The 17,332-nt window shown below is 49.1% G+C and overlaps 1 protein-coding gene across 2 annotated transcripts in view; it reads right to left on the bottom strand.

Annotated features, from left to right (window-relative positions):
• Positions 1-17,332, bottom strand: part of LOC119403989 (receptor-type tyrosine-protein phosphatase mu) — a 963,694-nt gene that overhangs the window by 130,309 nt on the left and 816,053 nt on the right. For both annotated transcript variants that reach the window (XM_049419317.1, XM_049419318.1), the window contains one exon: positions 14,591-14,658. In XM_049419317.1, coding sequence (XP_049275274.1) covers positions 14,591-14,658 — 68 coding nt within the window. The remainder of the gene's footprint in view (positions 1-14,590; positions 14,659-17,332) is intronic.

Raw genomic sequence — 17,332 nt, 5'->3', positions numbered from 1 at the left:
CCCTCCCCTTGTTTGCAAACGAGAGTGTGGGACCATCCTTATAAATTAGAGAGCACTGGTGAGGACACCACATCGAGAGAATATATGGCGGCAGGTACAGAAAAACCGCAAGCTGCCACGTACCGAAGCGGACCATCGAGCGGGAACGCGAGGGATAGCGACGCTCATCTCCAAGAACTACGCATATGTTCGCCACAAGGTCTGCCGCCATCTCGAAGGCGAACAATTATGATAGAGTTAATCCCAAACTCAAAACTTCAACAGTCAGTCTTTATTCTCAACGTAAATAGTACACCCAAAAACACGCAAACTACATTTCAGGACCCCTTTCAGCGAGCGAGCAAAATTGCAGGGAACCACATGATCATGCCACGCATCCAGACTTTGGGTACCGCGGCTCTTCCGTAACGGCACTGCCCTGGTATCACAAATGTACACACATAGACTCACGCTCCTAACAGATCCCACTTCAGCCAGATCCCCCGGACCTCGCGATGGTTAGGCACGCGGGACAACCCACGTGGACTAACCTATACTCGGGGACAACTTTCTGTGGCAATGAAGGGAAAGCTACGGGGGCGGAGCTAACTGCTCTGTGTTACTGCGCCAAAGTAGTCCCCGATGAACTTGTTTCGGTTTCAGTTTCGGCGTGACAGATGCGTACTTCCTTCACTTCATTTCTTCGCATGTGCTCCTTGGTTGATTGCTTTGAACCACGATTACCGAGCGTGCAGGCATATCGGTGTCTCGTTCTCTACGCTTAATTTGTCTGTGTCATTTTGTGTCGTCCAGAAATGACGTAAATATTTTCAGCGCTGCAGCTTTTAGGGCATGCACGGATATGTAAACTCATATCGAGCTCAAAACTGACGCGTGTAGCGTGTTTACATAGCGCGGGCGCCGTATACCGAAGAGCAGCTCGCACATCCTGCGGCGCGAAGTGAAATTCAGTTTGGATCGCGTTGAGTTATACCGGCATCAAAAGGCATCGGTGGCCCACTGCCCACACGCTCCGCAGCTCAGAAAACGTATAGCGGCGACCTCGCGCCGCTACAGAACCACGAATCCTGTGCTCAATCCCAACCGCTACCCGTTTCCGTCTCCTTCAGTAAAACCGTACGGGCATGCGGTCATTTCTCACGATATTGCATGGCGCCGGTTATGTACACCTCAGGATAGCAATCGTATGCTGCACTTGTTAGGTTACTTACTTAGAACAGGAAGGCGTGTAATCCCCTGCACGTCTGTAAAATGTCATGCTTTCTGAACATCTACACAATTAGCGCTGGTCCTAAAGTTCAAAAATCAATGGTCACCTACCATTTCGACAGCAATAATTGGTTCCTGACATCGTAAAGCACACTTCATTAGCTAACTTTGTCCAACGCCACATTCTGGGCCATACTGAGCCTGATGATTACACCATCCCTCTTCCCTCCACATTACAATTTGGATTGTCGTGGCTGTGGCCGATATTCACACATACTATTCCTGAACCAACAAGGAAACCCCTTGAACATACAGGGCTACCACGGCCTGTTGCAGACGGTTTTAAATCTGGACACTGCGAGTATTTGTCGCGAGGAATAAATTGTGTTACGTGAAAAATTACAGCAGCTAAAACAAGGTATTTATTATATATTTCCTGCATAATCAGCTGGCTAAAATCTGAAAGTCGCTCAAGTAGTAATGCACACACACGCACACCAGTCACAGGAATAAACCTTTAATACTGTGTACCCGTCTTTCAGCCAACTTATTCTATCAAAGCCCGACAGCCGTGTATTTTCAACGAAACATTTATGACTACGGGAGCACTTATATGAAGTACCTTACTACAATGCAAAAACTTCGTGAAGACGCGCGCATTACTGCGCGTATTCCCTTAGGACCTCGTCATATGCCCTGTAAAAACGCACTTGAAAAAGTATTTGTGCTCAAGGTGCCCATTTACTTAAGCAATTAACATGTGCAATCGAAGAGACAAAACAAAACATCAGCAAGTGGGTACTAATTATTATCCACGTACGTAGTGGAACTGATGGTGGTATTTTGTGCCAGATGAGTGAAACAGTTACAAATGATGAGACAATGCATTTCTGGAAGTCACTTCCATCTCGCAGCTCTTGAGCTATAATTCATCCAGTCTTGGCAGTTCATCCACCGGTAACAGCTATTTGGAAAGGCTGTTTACAGGCTCTTGGGTTGTAATCAAAATTTTGCTATCATTTCTTTCGGGTGAAACAGGATATGTGATGCACCACTCAGCACTGCTTGCTCTCCTCAGCTGCCGTTTTATGCAAGTGTACAAGTGCCATCCACAACTGACAATCAAACGACTAATTCACAGGCTGACAACAAACATACTAAATGATTGCTTGATGCTGCATGCAACGAGAATCACGTAAGCGAATAGTGCACATCATCACTTGTTAGTTTTCGTTTGTGGTGCCTTGAATTTCTTGCTGTCTCCTTGTTTGCACGCCCTGTTATTAAAGACGATAGTCTTTCTTGGGGAACTTAAACGCAGAAATTTTGGTCTGTCTTTCTGTCTTTCTGTTTGTCGGCACGTCACCCGATTCAGCCAACCGGCCACAGTTGAACCACTTGCTTACCGCCCACCCATCTTGAACTGGTACGGCTGCTCATACTTGTGAACGTTGTCGATCAAAAGTAAATATTACTCATATCTGAGGCGTAAAATCATTAGGTAAGTATTAGGTGGTGTGTTCCTTTAATAGAAAATACATAGATACGCAATTTTAAAGACCTTGATGTTATGCGTTTAACGTTGAGACAGTAACGCGTTTATTAAAAGATTGCCACAGCTGAAGCGATCAACGGTCCAAGCCGAGCAAGCGCGAGCTCCAACAAAAACCGTCTTCTTCTTCTTCTTTCGCAGGCGTTCTTGTCTGCGCCCTACCATGTTACAAATCACTCCCCCGCGGAAAAGGAGCCATCCTGGTGACGTAAGGAACAGGTACAACTGGTGGGTCATAATGCGGCTTCAGTCGATCGACGTGAACAGTATCGCGGCCGCGACCGACGGCGGTCCGTAGATGATTGAACAGGCTCAATCATATAGTTAACCTGGGGATGCTTGATGTAGGACGCAGTAGGGGCCTTCGTACTTAGGCAGTAGTTTTGTGGAAAGGCCAGGAGCGGAGCAGGGAACGCGAAGCCACACGAACGTTCCAGGCGAATACGACTGAGGAGGCAGGTTTTTCGTCGTGACGGTCCTTCTGGCCCTACTCGCCCTACAATGTTACAACCACTAGTTTCTTAAGGTTGCGCTGAAAATGCGACTGCGCTGAAACTTGCCTTCCTCCGTGCCCTCTGCACAAGCTCATGTTGTGTTTCGGTTCGGTTCAGTATTGCATTGGTACGAATGACAGGGGGCGCCGCTCTGGCATTCCTGTTTTACCCAGGCAACGTGTAGTAAGAGAGTTTGTGGAGAGTACCGTTGAGTGCGGACGTTTTCTTCTCCTTCGGCGCATCGCGCCAAACAGCGTGTTCGGGCTGGCCGGCGTCCCCACCGGTCGCGTTGGGTCACCGCCGGTCTTCGCCTGCCGCTGCGCCGGGACTACTAGCCCGCAACACAGCACTCATGTTCCCGAAGTATTGCCGGATGGCGTCCATATCTCACGCAGCACCTCTTCTATCGTCTTTAGACGACATTTGCAGCGAAGCACGCAGATACGCGGCCAATTTTTTCAAATGACAGAGCATACTTCCAAGCAGTTGGGCATCAAAAAGGAATACATAGCATCTCACAAACAATCAGCATCACATGAGCCAGCGCACACCGGGTTCATCAGAGTTCCTCTATACCACTCAATTCACTGATACTACTGTCACTGCAGCCGCTGGAGTCGGATCCCAGAGTAATTAGGATGTTGTCGAGCGTGCTTTCGATTGCACCATCCTGCTCCCAGGCCTCCTCTTCAAGACGCACCACATGAGCGCAGTCGCGCGCCCAGTTTTCTGGAGTCACAAGGGCAATGGCTTCGTCCAGAAGTTCTTCGACTCCAGCAAGAGTAAACGACCTGTTGTTGGCTATACCCCTTGACCTTGCTCCATATCATTTCAATAGGGCTGAATTCACAGTGGTAAGGAGGAAGCCGAACAATGTCATAACCAGCAACCTTGGCCAGGCATCAATCCGGTATCCAGAGAAACGGTGCTTGTTTTGGTTAACCAGCTGAATCAGCTCGGCTTCAACTGGTCATTAGACCACGGGATGTTTTTTTGAGTCCTACCAAGACTGAGGCCCGTATTCCCAAACCGACCTTATCGTAACGCTATAAGGCGGCCTTTCGTAAGGAAGGGAAAGTGTAAGGATAAGAAAAGGTCTCACTCGTTTCGTAACTCGCCTTATTCGGTCTTAAGGTGGCCTACGGAAGGCGGCCATGTCGTCATAAGGAACGAGCATGGGAGCGAGGCTATGAACTTTTACTGGCTCATTGTCGGTTTATTAGCAAGAAAAAAAAGCTGTATGCTCCTCAGAACAATAAGAAAAATGCAGAACGCATACCCGTGCAAGTTTCGGTAAGAACGCGCCTCGTCTTGCCGCGCCGTTTGCTCCTTTTCTTTGTTAACCTTTTACTGTTGTCATATCTCTGTGTCATATCTCTCTCCAACAATCGATTCATACTGCTGAAAACGGCTTCACAGGGGAAGACGAATGCACACGAGAAAGATTACACGAAACTCTCGTGTGCATTCGTCTTCCCTGTGAATCCTTACCAACCTGCCCAATTGTCAGTCCTAAGCAACAAATCGAAGGAGTAACTGTACGTACCGTTTCTCCTTTCGCATTTCTCGAATGGTCCGCAGGTATTTCCGCCGCACGCGATGATGTCGTCCCTTTCCAGCAGTGCACAGTTACGTTTTCGCTTCCGAAATGCAAATCCAATGTCATTCCGAAGCCTGCGCATCGTTCCGACACTTAGCTGCTTCAGTAGCCCTATGTCGGTGGTGTCGCCGATTACCTCGCTGAGGATCTTTCTGCCGTTGGCGCCTCGTTGCAAATGAGGTACTGATGTACTTGCGGCGAAGAGCCAACAGGTTAAAACTATCGTACCGCTGCACTCTTGTCTTTGTAGTAACTTTTGGTTGTGATTCAGCCTCGAAACGAAGCATTTTACACTTCGGGGACTTCAGGGTACCCTTTAAAGCATCCGCCTTGAGCCGCCCGACAGTACGCTCGCTCACGCCGGTAAGCTGGCTAACCCGAACGAAACACGGGTGCGACAGAGAGTCCCGGTTGCGTCCATCCCACTTGGGCGTACACGTTGCCAACCAATTGCTTAATTTGTTTCGACAGCTTTTGGTACTCAAGCTTCTTGAATATCCTGTGCGGCGAGCAAATTGGTGAGCAACCGGAGGAAGAAGGCACTGGCGACGCGGAGGCCATTTTTTTTGTTCTGAAGGCAGGTGGGTGAAGGCAGAAAGCCAATGCGCCGCGAGTGGCAAACGCGGCAACAACAACAAAAAAAATCCCGAAAAATCTAAAATAGAACGCTATTTCACATAATATTACTAATATGTCTGGCAGTAATAATTCGCAGCTAACATTATAACTCCACATTTTTAAATAATTAGGTTACGGCACAACGACACTTTTTTGTGGAACTACTTCCAGCAGCGCCGCGACACTGACGAAACGGCGTGGTTCGGCTCTGTAGCCTTGACTGTATTGCCACAGAAAGTTGGTCCCCGATTATAGGTGAGAATCTTGGGCAGTGATCATTACATTCTACAGACGATCGTAAACGTCTCTACAAACAAAATCAGACAGTTTCTCATGACGGACTGGGATTGTTCCGAGAGCTCATGAAACGCGACGACACTCACTACGAAACCCTGACAGCACTCCTCGCGTGACTCAAAGAGTACGTTGCAAATATGACTAAGGACGTTGAAACTGAATGGAGGTCGAGCGCATGGATAGCCGGCTAGCTCACCTACTCGAAGCTAAGAAGTCACTGCACGCGAAATGGCTCACGCAGAAGCTCAATTGTAACCTTTGTAAAAGAAGCTAAACTCAAATCGCCAAAATCGAGGAACATTGCCGTAACCTAGAGAGTCAGCACTGGGACGAAGTGTGTAACTCGTTGATGGTCCAAATGAAAAACGGGGCCAAATGGAACCTGTTGAACACTTACTAGGCCGACATACCGTCGAAAGCAATCCCAGCAACTCACGATAGACAGACTAATTCACAAAACTCAAAAATCTGGGGTAAGACCGACACTCCAATCACCGACGAGCTAGTTGCGCGTTACCTATGTAGCGAACCTAGCTACCCATCCGATTACCCGCCGTCCCCTGACGCTACGGAGGAGACCTCCCCCCCCCCTTCGCTTGCGCCGCGAGGGTTAAGGTGGTCCTCGCCGAACTCACTGCCGACTCGCCGGGGCCCCGACGGCATACAGAATAAAGTCATTTGCTTGCCTGCGTGACTCGGCAGAAGACATGTGCAAATGATACAATTGCAGTTTCAGGCTACAGGAATGCCTGCCGAGAACACTTATATAGAATCTTACACATTGCTAACCATGATGTGCACTGACGTCACAAGAAAAAGATATGTCGGTAACCTTAGCATTGGAGGGGAGAGAAAAAAAATCTGGAAGAGGCTTATGACGACAGCCATGAAACGTAAAGAAAGTGTATACACAAACACAGGGCGCATGGCTGCATTGGTCACCCAATATGACCCTTAAGAAAAATTTTTAAAATGCACACAATACAATGCCTCTTTACACTGTATACAGGACATTCGGAATAATGAAGAAGAAAAAATCCCGACAAAATGTCCGTAAAATAGAAGTCTTCAACGCGACCTTTTCGACCGACGAGCACAGGCTGTGCCGAAGTACTCTCTTGTGAGCAGAAGGTGGTGCATGTAATAGACTTGAGCCTTCCGGCTCGCTGAAGCGCTGCTCAGGAACATCCGAGAGCGGGAAGAAATAATGGGAGTCCGAAGACCCGCTAAAACGCACCTCAGCGTTTGGCTTGGGACGGGGCATAACAACGCGACGCATGGGGAATGGGCACGGCATTCGAGTATTCTTAAGGTGCCTGTAGATAGTACGGTGATGTAAAAAAGCGCTCGGGGCACGGAGGAACATTATGGGAGCTGGACCACCGCAGCTGAACGTCGAAAGAAGTGCAGCTAGGGAGCCCTGTGGCTCAAGTGGAGGCATATTAAATATTAGAAGAAAGAGAATCATTGGGGCTGCGCAGCACAGCCGGGGCGTTTAACAGGTGCTGAAAATTATCTTCACTAGGGAAAGATGGTGATGCTGCAGGAATCGGAATAGCGACCATTCGAGGAGCCGGAGAAAATGTTGCGGCTGATGTTGCAAGGTACTGGAGAGGATAAGTGTGAAGGGTGGTTCCTGTCCTGAATGGACAATGAAAAATTTAGAAGCATCCCAAACAGACCGATTACTGAGCTGAACGCGTGGGAACCCACCGAAGACAGAACTGTAAACGCACCCCTATACTTATGTTTCTTTTAGGGGCGAAGCTCCTTAAAGGGCCCCTCACCAGGTTTGACATTTTGAGCTGATGGGCGCAATCCATGCACTAGGCGTTCACGATTACGTCTGCCAAAATTTGCAACGCTACGCGCCGCGCAAATGGGTCAAATTTCAAGCTGAACGCTGCTTGCCCTTCTTCTCGCGTCCACGCGCCCAGAGAATGAAGGGGATGACGTACATGAGAGAATGGCCCCGCGTAGATAGTAGTGCTGTGACGTCGCTCCTCTACGTAGACGAGTGTGCTCTGACGTCGCCAACAGTAGCACGTGACACTGCGATAATTATTTGACACGACGCGTAGTTTTTGCAATTTGTTGCTTGAATGGATGAATAAAACTTGAGAGCAATAATAAAACACACAAACGGAATGTGTGCGTTTTCTTTTTTTAATTTTTACTGCGAATCGCAGCGAGATTCGAGACTAATCTACCTCCGTTTCGCACGCGTTCGTGTTCTCGCGCTTGCGCATCGTGCAGACGCCACCCTTTACAACGAAACTAATTTTCTACCGCGTTCCAGCGCTCATTAGGCTCATTTATACTCCCGCGTCTAACTAGATGTTCATGCGGCACACCGCTATCTCGCGTCCGTACAAATGTCGCAGCTTTCGTGCTCAGTAATAGGTTGAAAGCCAAGTGAATCGGCGAGGGCGCATTCGGCATAACTTGCAGAGATGAAGCGCAAAGAACGCCGCCACAAACACCGCTCGCGTCTCGGGGGGCTCGGGCTGGTTCGGGCGCGTCATGCGCTCGTGACATTTTGTGCGCATGACGTGTTCATGCGTATGCGTTATGTGATCCTTCCGCTCGCGTGGCCGAAGAGGGCAGGGAAGGGATTTTGCGAAGGCTACGCGGGGCGGCGGCGAGGGTTTGCAGCTCGCCTCCTCGCATCATGGTTTCGCGCCGCTACAAATTATTGTTTTTCTCAGCTTCTAACCGACCGATTAGAAAAATTCTTGTGGCATATTGCTCTTTATTGGGCTCGCAACAACTTGCAATGTGTAACTAAAATTCGTTAGGTCACCTGGTGAGGGGCCCTTTAAAGCGGCACCCGTTCGTCCCCGTCGTAGTGCGTAACCAGTCTTAACGCTAGTACCAATCTTGACCTCCAAGGTGGTGCCGGTGGGAGATTTCTCAGACTGTGCGTTGTTGAACAATAAAAATATTCGCAGCGTGCGCGGTAACTAAAAGCCGAATTCTTCTGTCTCTCAGTCCCCATTAGCAGCCATTGGCATGTTTCAGTAGGAAACGTTAGTAGAAGTGTAAGTGTTAGCTAAAAGCCGACTTCTTCTGTCTCTCATTCCCATTAGCAGCCATTTCCAAAAACTTAATTAGAGCGCACCACACGACACATTCACACAACACAACCCCCACACCCAGACCATCCACCACGTGTCGTGTGTTGCGCTCTAATTAAGTTTTTGGAAATGATCTACCAACTAGCCCAACAACAAGTTCTTTAGAGCAGCCATTTTTTACCTCCAAGGTAGTGCCTGTGAGATTTCTCCTGTGCGTGATTAAACCATAAAAAATTTTGTTCAAAATGCCGTTGATTGATGAAATAAACCAACGAAAGACACCAGATGTTTTCTAAAAGCAAAACGAAAAGACGGCCAGAATGTTTTCTAAAGCAAAAACGAAAAGACGCCAGATGTTTCTAAAGCAAAACGAAAAGACGCCAGACGTTTCTAAAGCAAAACGAAAAGACGCCAGCTGCTTAAACGAAAGACGCCAGATGTTTCTCCTCTCCCCCCCCCCCCCTATCGTGCCTCGCGGCGCAGCGGCGCCGACGCAGGCAGCGTCGCGGCAGCGTCTTGATTGAAAAAAACCGACCGCTCGCGCTGCACAACCGTTCACTGACCACCCGTATATATAGGCACTGGATTTTGACCTCCAAGTTAGTGTGTGTGTGCGATTTCTCCTGTGCGTGATTAAGCAATGCAAAATTCACAGCGTACATGTAAAATTAAAGTGAGGCTGCAAGTCGTCCACAACTCTCATCGAACCTTTAGTATAAACGCGCCCGATCTCACGTCGGCGATGATGTAACTGGGCAGAAATTCACGGAACATTCACGGTTTACCGATGAACCTCCGCTGCTTCGCCCACTCATCATCATTCACTCCGTGGATATGCTGTGATTTTTTTTCCTGGAACACGTAGTTTTACTCTTTGGGCCAACCTGAATGGCAGCTGTGGCCAACCTGAATGACAGGAGCTTGGCACCCAGTTTCTCATCGGCATATGCTTCATGTAGGCATGCCAGGAATGTCAACCGCTGTGCTGGGTTGACGCCGATGAAGTAGCTTGCCCAAGACCGCCCGGTGGTTGCTTGAGAAGAAAACCGGCAAGGTCCCCAAACACTCGGCGAATTGCTTTCTGAGGAGGAAGCTGCTCCAGTTGAGGTAGCTGAATATACTCCTTCAGTACCCTGTTGAAACGTTCAACCTGCTCATTGGCTTGAGGATAGTAATTAGAAAAACAGACGTGTTGGATACCTGGTTCGGAAAGAAAATTACAGCATCTCCCGCTAAAGGGACCATGAGCCATGCGAAGCCGGAGCACTTGCACGATCGCGTTCCGTTGGCGTTCGTTGGCTGCTACCGACCTCGCGTCATGGAACGCGAAGAGGAACGCTACGCGCGTCGTATCTTCCATCTAGCCGGGCCGTTAATTCTCACAGGGCGAGCGGGGAACGCGGTCGACAGGTGGGCGAGAGGGGGGCAGCGTGGTAGAGGAGAGAGAAGCGGAGGGGACGCGCATGCGCTGGAGCTCATTGCGGCGTTGCGCAGGAGAGAATTTCGGCATGTCTAGCCCGCGTTTCAGAGGAGAGTGGGAAGGGGGGAGGGGAGAGGGGGGAGGGGAGAGGGAAAGTGGAGAGGGGAAGGGGGAGATGGAAAGTGAGGGGGAAGGGGAGAGGTAAAGTGGAGAGGGGAGGGGAGATGGTGAGTAGAGAGGAGGTGTGTGGAGAGGGTATGCGCATGCGCAGTAGGGTGGTCATGCCGCACACCACCACCACCAACCGACCCACCGGATTGAGCTCCGCCTTAAGATACTTCGCATCTAAAAAATTCGAACTGGTACGACTCCAATTGAGGACCATGGTCCGTCACTAAGAAGGTAGGGAATCCTTCATGGAGGAAGATGGAAGTTAAGAAAGTCATGACAGCCTCAGGCGTAACGTCTCGAACAAAACAAACTTCCGGGCATTTGGAGAATAATCGACTAATGTGACTGCAAAGCGACAGTCTGAGGGAACATTGGAAAAATGCCCAATATATGCCCATGCCTACTTTCTCCCACGGTTTATCCGGAAGGGGAACTGGGTGCAGAGGTGCAAAGACAGATTTACCTGATTTGTCAGCGGCCTGGCAGATGTAACAGTTTGGAACAGCACTCTCTACATGTTTATCTACGCAGCTGCTTGGCACGGATGATCCCGGGATGATTTTTATGCGCTAGGCAGATTAACCGAGCCCGGTACGAGACTCTGGAATAGCAATAGGTTCGCGTCGGAAAAGTAGACCATCGGCCTAAGAAAGTTCGTCCTTTCCTGAAAAATATGGAAAAAGTACAGAAGCGAGATGCTTCTTGTGAGACCATCCCTCAGAAATGAACCGGATGGATTGCATGGGCGAGGCTTTACCCTAAGCCTCGCTCATAGCATCCATGCATATCGACAAAAACGTGGTTGATCCCTTCGTCATAGGAATCGGTATACCGCGACAGTAAAACGTGTCCTAGCAGAATTACTTGAATGTTTACTGCACATTGCTATAAGAGAGCTTGCACAATGTATATTGGTGTTTGGCAGCTATAGCGCCGTTTAACGGGATGCACCCACGTTGACGCTTGGTGCTTCATCTCCATGCCGATGACTAACGTCCACGATCAGTGATTAAACAAGCCCCTGTGGTAGCTGAAGTAGTAAACGGTGAGAGCGTAATCAGAAGAAGGCGGTGGACAGCCAGAGGAGCGTCGCTGATTGGACGCAGAACTTGAGCTAAGGTCGCCATTCAGCGGCATGTTAAAGAACTATTGAACGCCACGGCTGGACTAGAGGAAAACGCAACGCGCGTCGTGTAGCCGGCCGGGATTTTTCTCGGCGCGAGCGTAAGTGGGGAACACGGTGCTACAGACAGGCGAGGCAGGCGTGCGTCGCAGATCTATTTTTGGTATTGATGTGGGCTACGAGCGAGGCCGGACGCTTTAGGGACCCTAAATGACCGGTCGTATAGTCTCCCTATGACGCTTGGGCTAAGGTTGCCACCTCGCGGTGCGTTAAGGAGTCGACAAAATTACACTTCCCTATTGGAAACACGCCGAATGGGGCGGCCGCATAGAACTACGCGCGGCAAGAGCTAATCGCCGAGGCCACGGTCGTGATGCATTACTTCACTTACCGCTCCCAGAGTGACACCGCCCCACCGACCAAGAGCGATGCGAGGTGAAAGTGTGAGATATAAAATGCGCGTTTTTAAAGCCTCCAAAGTATATCACCGTGCCCAGTGCATAGCGTGCCCAGCATCTGTTCTCGCGGACCGAGAGGTCATGGGTTCGACTCCCATTGCTGGAACGTTTTCTTTGCCATCTGATTCTGTTCATTTTTTCGACGTCACTACCGTGTCGGCAATACGTCACTAAGGTTCGGTAGACTCCGGTATAAAACACTGTCGTTTTAACGTAACTCTCCGACGTTCGCCTGGCTGTCCGCCCGCGTTCCCCGCCGCCCTGTGAAAATTAACGGCCAGGACTAGAGAGAGACAGGATACGCGTAGAGTTTTCTCTTCGCTTTTGACGACGCTTTGAGGGATAGCACATCGAGTATCAGTGTTTATTATGTGCTTCTGGATGCTGTATTGCGCGGATTCACCATGCGATGTCCAATATGTTAAGAACTTCAGCTACCGCAAGGGTTCAATCACGATTAGGGGCGAGAGTCGTCGGTACGGAGATCCGCCACTAGGCGTCAAGGTGAGTGCGTCTACATCAAGCGGTGCTATATCTGTCAAACGACAGTAGACACTGTACAAGCTCTCATATACCAATGCACTATAAAAAATCAACTACTTCTGTGACGACACGTTTCACTGTCGTGTTATACGAATTCCTATGACACATAGATCAAGCCATATTTTTTTTAGGGGCGAAGCTCCTCTTAGTCTAACCTTGTCACGTCTCCGTTGTCCGGCGTAACCACCTTTGCAAACTGCCCACTACTTCGTCTTTGCAAACATCCCACTACGACCCATCATCGATCCTTTGCAAACTGCCAACCACACGTCTCTGCAAACATCCCACTACGATCCATCACCGATCCATTACTTCACCGACCATAAAGCCGTTATAATGAAGAGGGAACGGAAGCCACCTTTGCAAACTGCCCACTACGTCTTTGCAAACATCCCACTACGACCCATCACCGATCCTTGCAAACTGCCCACCACTACGTCTTTGCAAACATCCCACTACGATCCTCACCTCACCGACCATAAAGCCGTATAAATGAAGGGGGAACGGAAGCCACGTCTAGCTACCACTTACACTATATACAAACACTATATACATAGTGTTTGTATATAGTGTAACGACGTGACAAACACTATATACATAGTGTTTGTCACGTCTTTGATGATGTACTGGGCTATCGCTTCGATTACTGCTGGGCGAAACCATTGAAGATTTCACGGTGTAACCACGATTGCTTCAGGAGCTTCGCCAAGCTCTTCATCATTCACCCGTGATATGCTGTGAATTTTTTTCTAAGGCAGCTTGCAGCACTGGCAAGGCTATTTGGTAACATACTTGACTGCCGTGCAAAATGCCAGGGTTCGATTCCAGCACAAGCAGTGATTTTTATCCTTTCGCTCAGCGACAATGCCCCCAACGCAGGCGCCGGATACGGCGCTTCTTCAAGCTATTGCGTTAAGAATTCCGCTCTGGGTTGAATAGTCTCTGAGTCAACCAGTTGTGGCGCCTACCCGCTTATGACGGCCCGTGGAAGGCATGTATGTACGTGCCGTACGTGATTGATGGAAAGCGTTTCATGACGTATATGGCAAACACATGACATTATTCATGTCGCGACCTGTGAATCGTGCTCGTCCTACACTCATACCCTCTTATGCCGATTTTGGTAAATACGAATTTAACGAGGCGATCACAAGAGTGCCCAGACGCAGGTGGTTAGTTAGATAGATAGATAGATAGATAGATAGATAGATAGATAGATAGATAGATAGATAGATAGATAGATAGATAGATAGATAGATAGATAGATAGATAGATAGATAGATAGATAGATAGATAGATAGATAGATAGATAGATAGATAGATAGATAGAAACGGCCAAAGTGTTTTTGTTTTGCTAAAGAATGCTTCGCATTTAAACCACTTCGCTCGTCGTAGGGCTCGGTGCATATCTGCAAAACTTTTCTTGAATATGTTGTTTCACAGGCTCAATTCACATTTTGAAGGCTGCCGTTGTACTGCGCGACATATAAATGGTGCGTGAAAATGCTATGACTGTTATGCTTGACATAGCACATTACCTGCAGTATGCGACGGAGAGGCGCGAGAGGGAGGCCTCTCCGTCGGGCGAGCCGACGACCTTCGGTGTAGGAATCTTCCCCACGAGGGGAGTATCCGGCGCTTGCGCTCGGTAACCTTCAGCTACTTCGAGTGATTTTCGGTCATGCAGGTGCCTTAGCTTAAGCATAATGAATTTTGATAGCGCAGCCACTTTTGAGGAAATCCAACGAAGGTGTTGGCATTCCAACTCAACAAGGAAATCAGAATTCAACGTTGGGTTTACAATGCAGTAAATGTGCGGCAATTTACGTACTTCAGTCTAATCGGTCTTTCCTTGTATGGCCGGTTTCGACTGCTGCAAACATGAAAAGAAGGCTAGCCGAGTTAACAAGGGCTGCATGCAGGCTTCGTTTTGTTTAGATAGTACTAAGGTCATCTGCTGAACTGGTAGGCCGGCGAATGCGTTGTGCTGAGGCTGCGCGGGATCTTGAGGCGGAAGCTTCTGCTTACATTGGTGTAGACGGCGTTGATGTAGACAGACGATGCTCCAGTCCCCAGAACTGGTCTGCCGTCTTCATCTAAAATAGAAAGAAAAACAACGACTCAAGATAACCACAAGAGAACAGCTATGTTGCACCAACATGGAAAGCACTGTTTTTATGAGCTTTGAAACGCCAGTGAGGTTTCGCTGTCGCTACCCTGCGGATGATCTGTTCTGTTGTGAGATATAAACAGGGGGCGAAAGCTTCCTACACCTTCCACGAGACGTGCAGTCGCACGCTGATACGCTGCCGCAGTGCCGATTCCACCACTGGCGGCTGCCGGGTATTCAACAGAAATGATTCACAACCAAAACGTTACTAGAGTGTACTAGACCAGGGGAGTGCTCGGAACGACAGCAGCAGCAATGTACAGAAAGTGAAGCCCACATAGGTTCAATCCGCTTGCGGCGCTGCGATCGGTAATCTGCAATGCGTCGTCTTTTAACAGTTGCGCGCGGCTCCGCAAAGTGGTGCAGGGGTAGGATGCCCGCTTCCCAGTCAAAAGGCCCGGGTTCGGATCGCAGCTGTAGATGATGGATTTTTAGATGCGAAGCAGCTTTTGCGCTGGGCTATGTTCCATTGGCGACCGTTCGCTCTCTAAAACCTACCATAGCCATCTGTAACATATTGAGCGCGCGCTCGCGCTAAGGAGATGTCTTCTTTGTCTTCTTGTTCGACCGCCGTGATGATGATACATGCAGAGCGCGTGCTCGCGCCAAGGAGAAGCCTTCTTGTTCTTCGACCGTCTTGATGATGATACGTGCAGAGCACTTTAGTAAGGTCCCTGAAAAATATAAAGTAGCGCCAACTGCGTCCCTTCAACTCTGCCTCCTCTCCTAGCAGCGGCAGCAACGCCTCTAGGGTGTCCCCCGGGAAGCTACAGATTTTACCCATTGTAGTGAAAACTTCTTCTTACTATTGTACCGGTGGCTGGTGCCACTGGCACAGCAGGTCGGTATTCTGAGGTATCCAGAACCACCGTACGAACGGACTCAAGCGCGGTCGACCAAGCACCGTGCACCAATCAAGTAACAGCCCAGAGGAGGACGAACAAGATGGCGCTCGGACAACCTTCTAAAAAGCTAGTGCGCCACTCAAGCGACTTCTTAGCGCCGCCGAATTGCAATGGCACTGTCATCAGGAGCGAGCACTTTTGCGTACTAAAAGATTATGCACCGTCCAATTTTATGCTGTTGGACACCATGAAAAGATGCCACTTGCTTCGGTATACATTACATTGCCGTATTTATCGCTATTAGGAGCTGGCTCGCCAGGTTCCTAAGCTAGGGCGAAGTTTCGCGCCGTAACCTGCATCCATCCATTCAAAGCGTCGTGGAACGCGAAGAGGAACGCTACGCGCGTCGTGTCTCCATCTAGCCTGGCCGTTAATTCTCATAGGGCGAGCGGGGAACGCGGTCGACAGCCAGGCGAGCGTCGCACAGCTATTTTTAGGGCCACTTTGGCGTGCGCGTCTCGGGAACAGTTTTGAAATTCAAATTCAATTTCAAAGAACATTAGGAGCGTTGCAACTGCAAGTGTCGAGAATTGAGATCAGACGCTCTTAGACATTTCTTGTATATATACTTCATCGCTATTTATATAACCGTAAATTGTGTATATAGTTTCATCAAAATAGTAAATTAATCAAACCTTGTGTATATGCGAGTGTCACGTCTTCATATGATGTTAGAGGACTTGTACGGAAGACTCACGGTTTTTCCGACCTTCTCCGAACCAGCTCCTCAATCACCATTCACTTCGTGGATATGGTGTGTTTCTTTAGGGGCGAAACTCCTCTTAGTCTAACCTTTTCACGTCTGCGTCGTCCGGTGTAACCACCTTTGCCAACTGCCCACTACTTCGTCTTTGCAAACATCCCACTACGACCCATCGCCAATCCATTACTTCACCAACCATAAACCCGTTATAATGAAGGGGGAACGGAAGCCACGTCTAGCTACCACTTATGATTAATAAAATTTCTTGTGTAAATATATACAGTGTTTGTCACGTCTTTGATGATGCACTGGGCTATCGCTTTGATTACGGCTAGGCGAAACCACTGAAGATTTCATGGTGTAACCATGATTGCTTCAGGAGCTCCGCTCGAGCTCTTCATCATTCAATCGTGGATATGTTGTGAATTTTTTCATACCCTTATTTCGCGGACTCTTCCAACTGCGTCACTTAGAACTGCAGCGCCTCGGGTGCTCTAGCGGAAAACTTGCACAAGCCTCTTCTTTCCGGCCAAGAGTCATGCTTTGCGAGCTTCGCAGCTCAACTAACTTCAACTGCAATCTACAAAGCGAACGAGTGAGGAGGTGCCTGTACACTGACACGAATGGCGCTACTTTAGTTTTTTTCAGAGACTTTACACTTTAGGGGCCCGAGCTGCCGTATTCTGTCCTAGCATGGCGTAACGCAGACAAAACCACGGGTGCTGGCACGCGCTAGCGCGTTTAGGGCCTGTGTAAGGGGCTGGGTAAGACGCTGTGGCCTCTCCCCCCTTACACTCTCTCAGCAATCACGTGATGGGGTCGGCAAACGAGATTCTGCAGACGTAGCGATGAACCCGCGTGGTGTGCTCCAACAAAAGTTCGGGACGAGTAACAGTAGCAGCAACTACAGTGGATTCAGGGTGTGCTCCACATGCAAGGAAGCGTTAACATCGGCCAAAGTGCCCATGATGAACGGAACTTTAAGTCGACCC

The sequence above is a fragment of the Rhipicephalus sanguineus genome, chromosome 9 (assembly GCF_013339695.2).
Source record: "Rhipicephalus sanguineus isolate Rsan-2018 chromosome 9, BIME_Rsan_1.4, whole genome shotgun sequence".
Lineage (NCBI taxonomy): Eukaryota > Metazoa > Arthropoda > Arachnida > Ixodida > Ixodidae > Rhipicephalus > Rhipicephalus sanguineus.
This window is presented reverse-complemented; position numbering and strand designations above follow the sequence as displayed.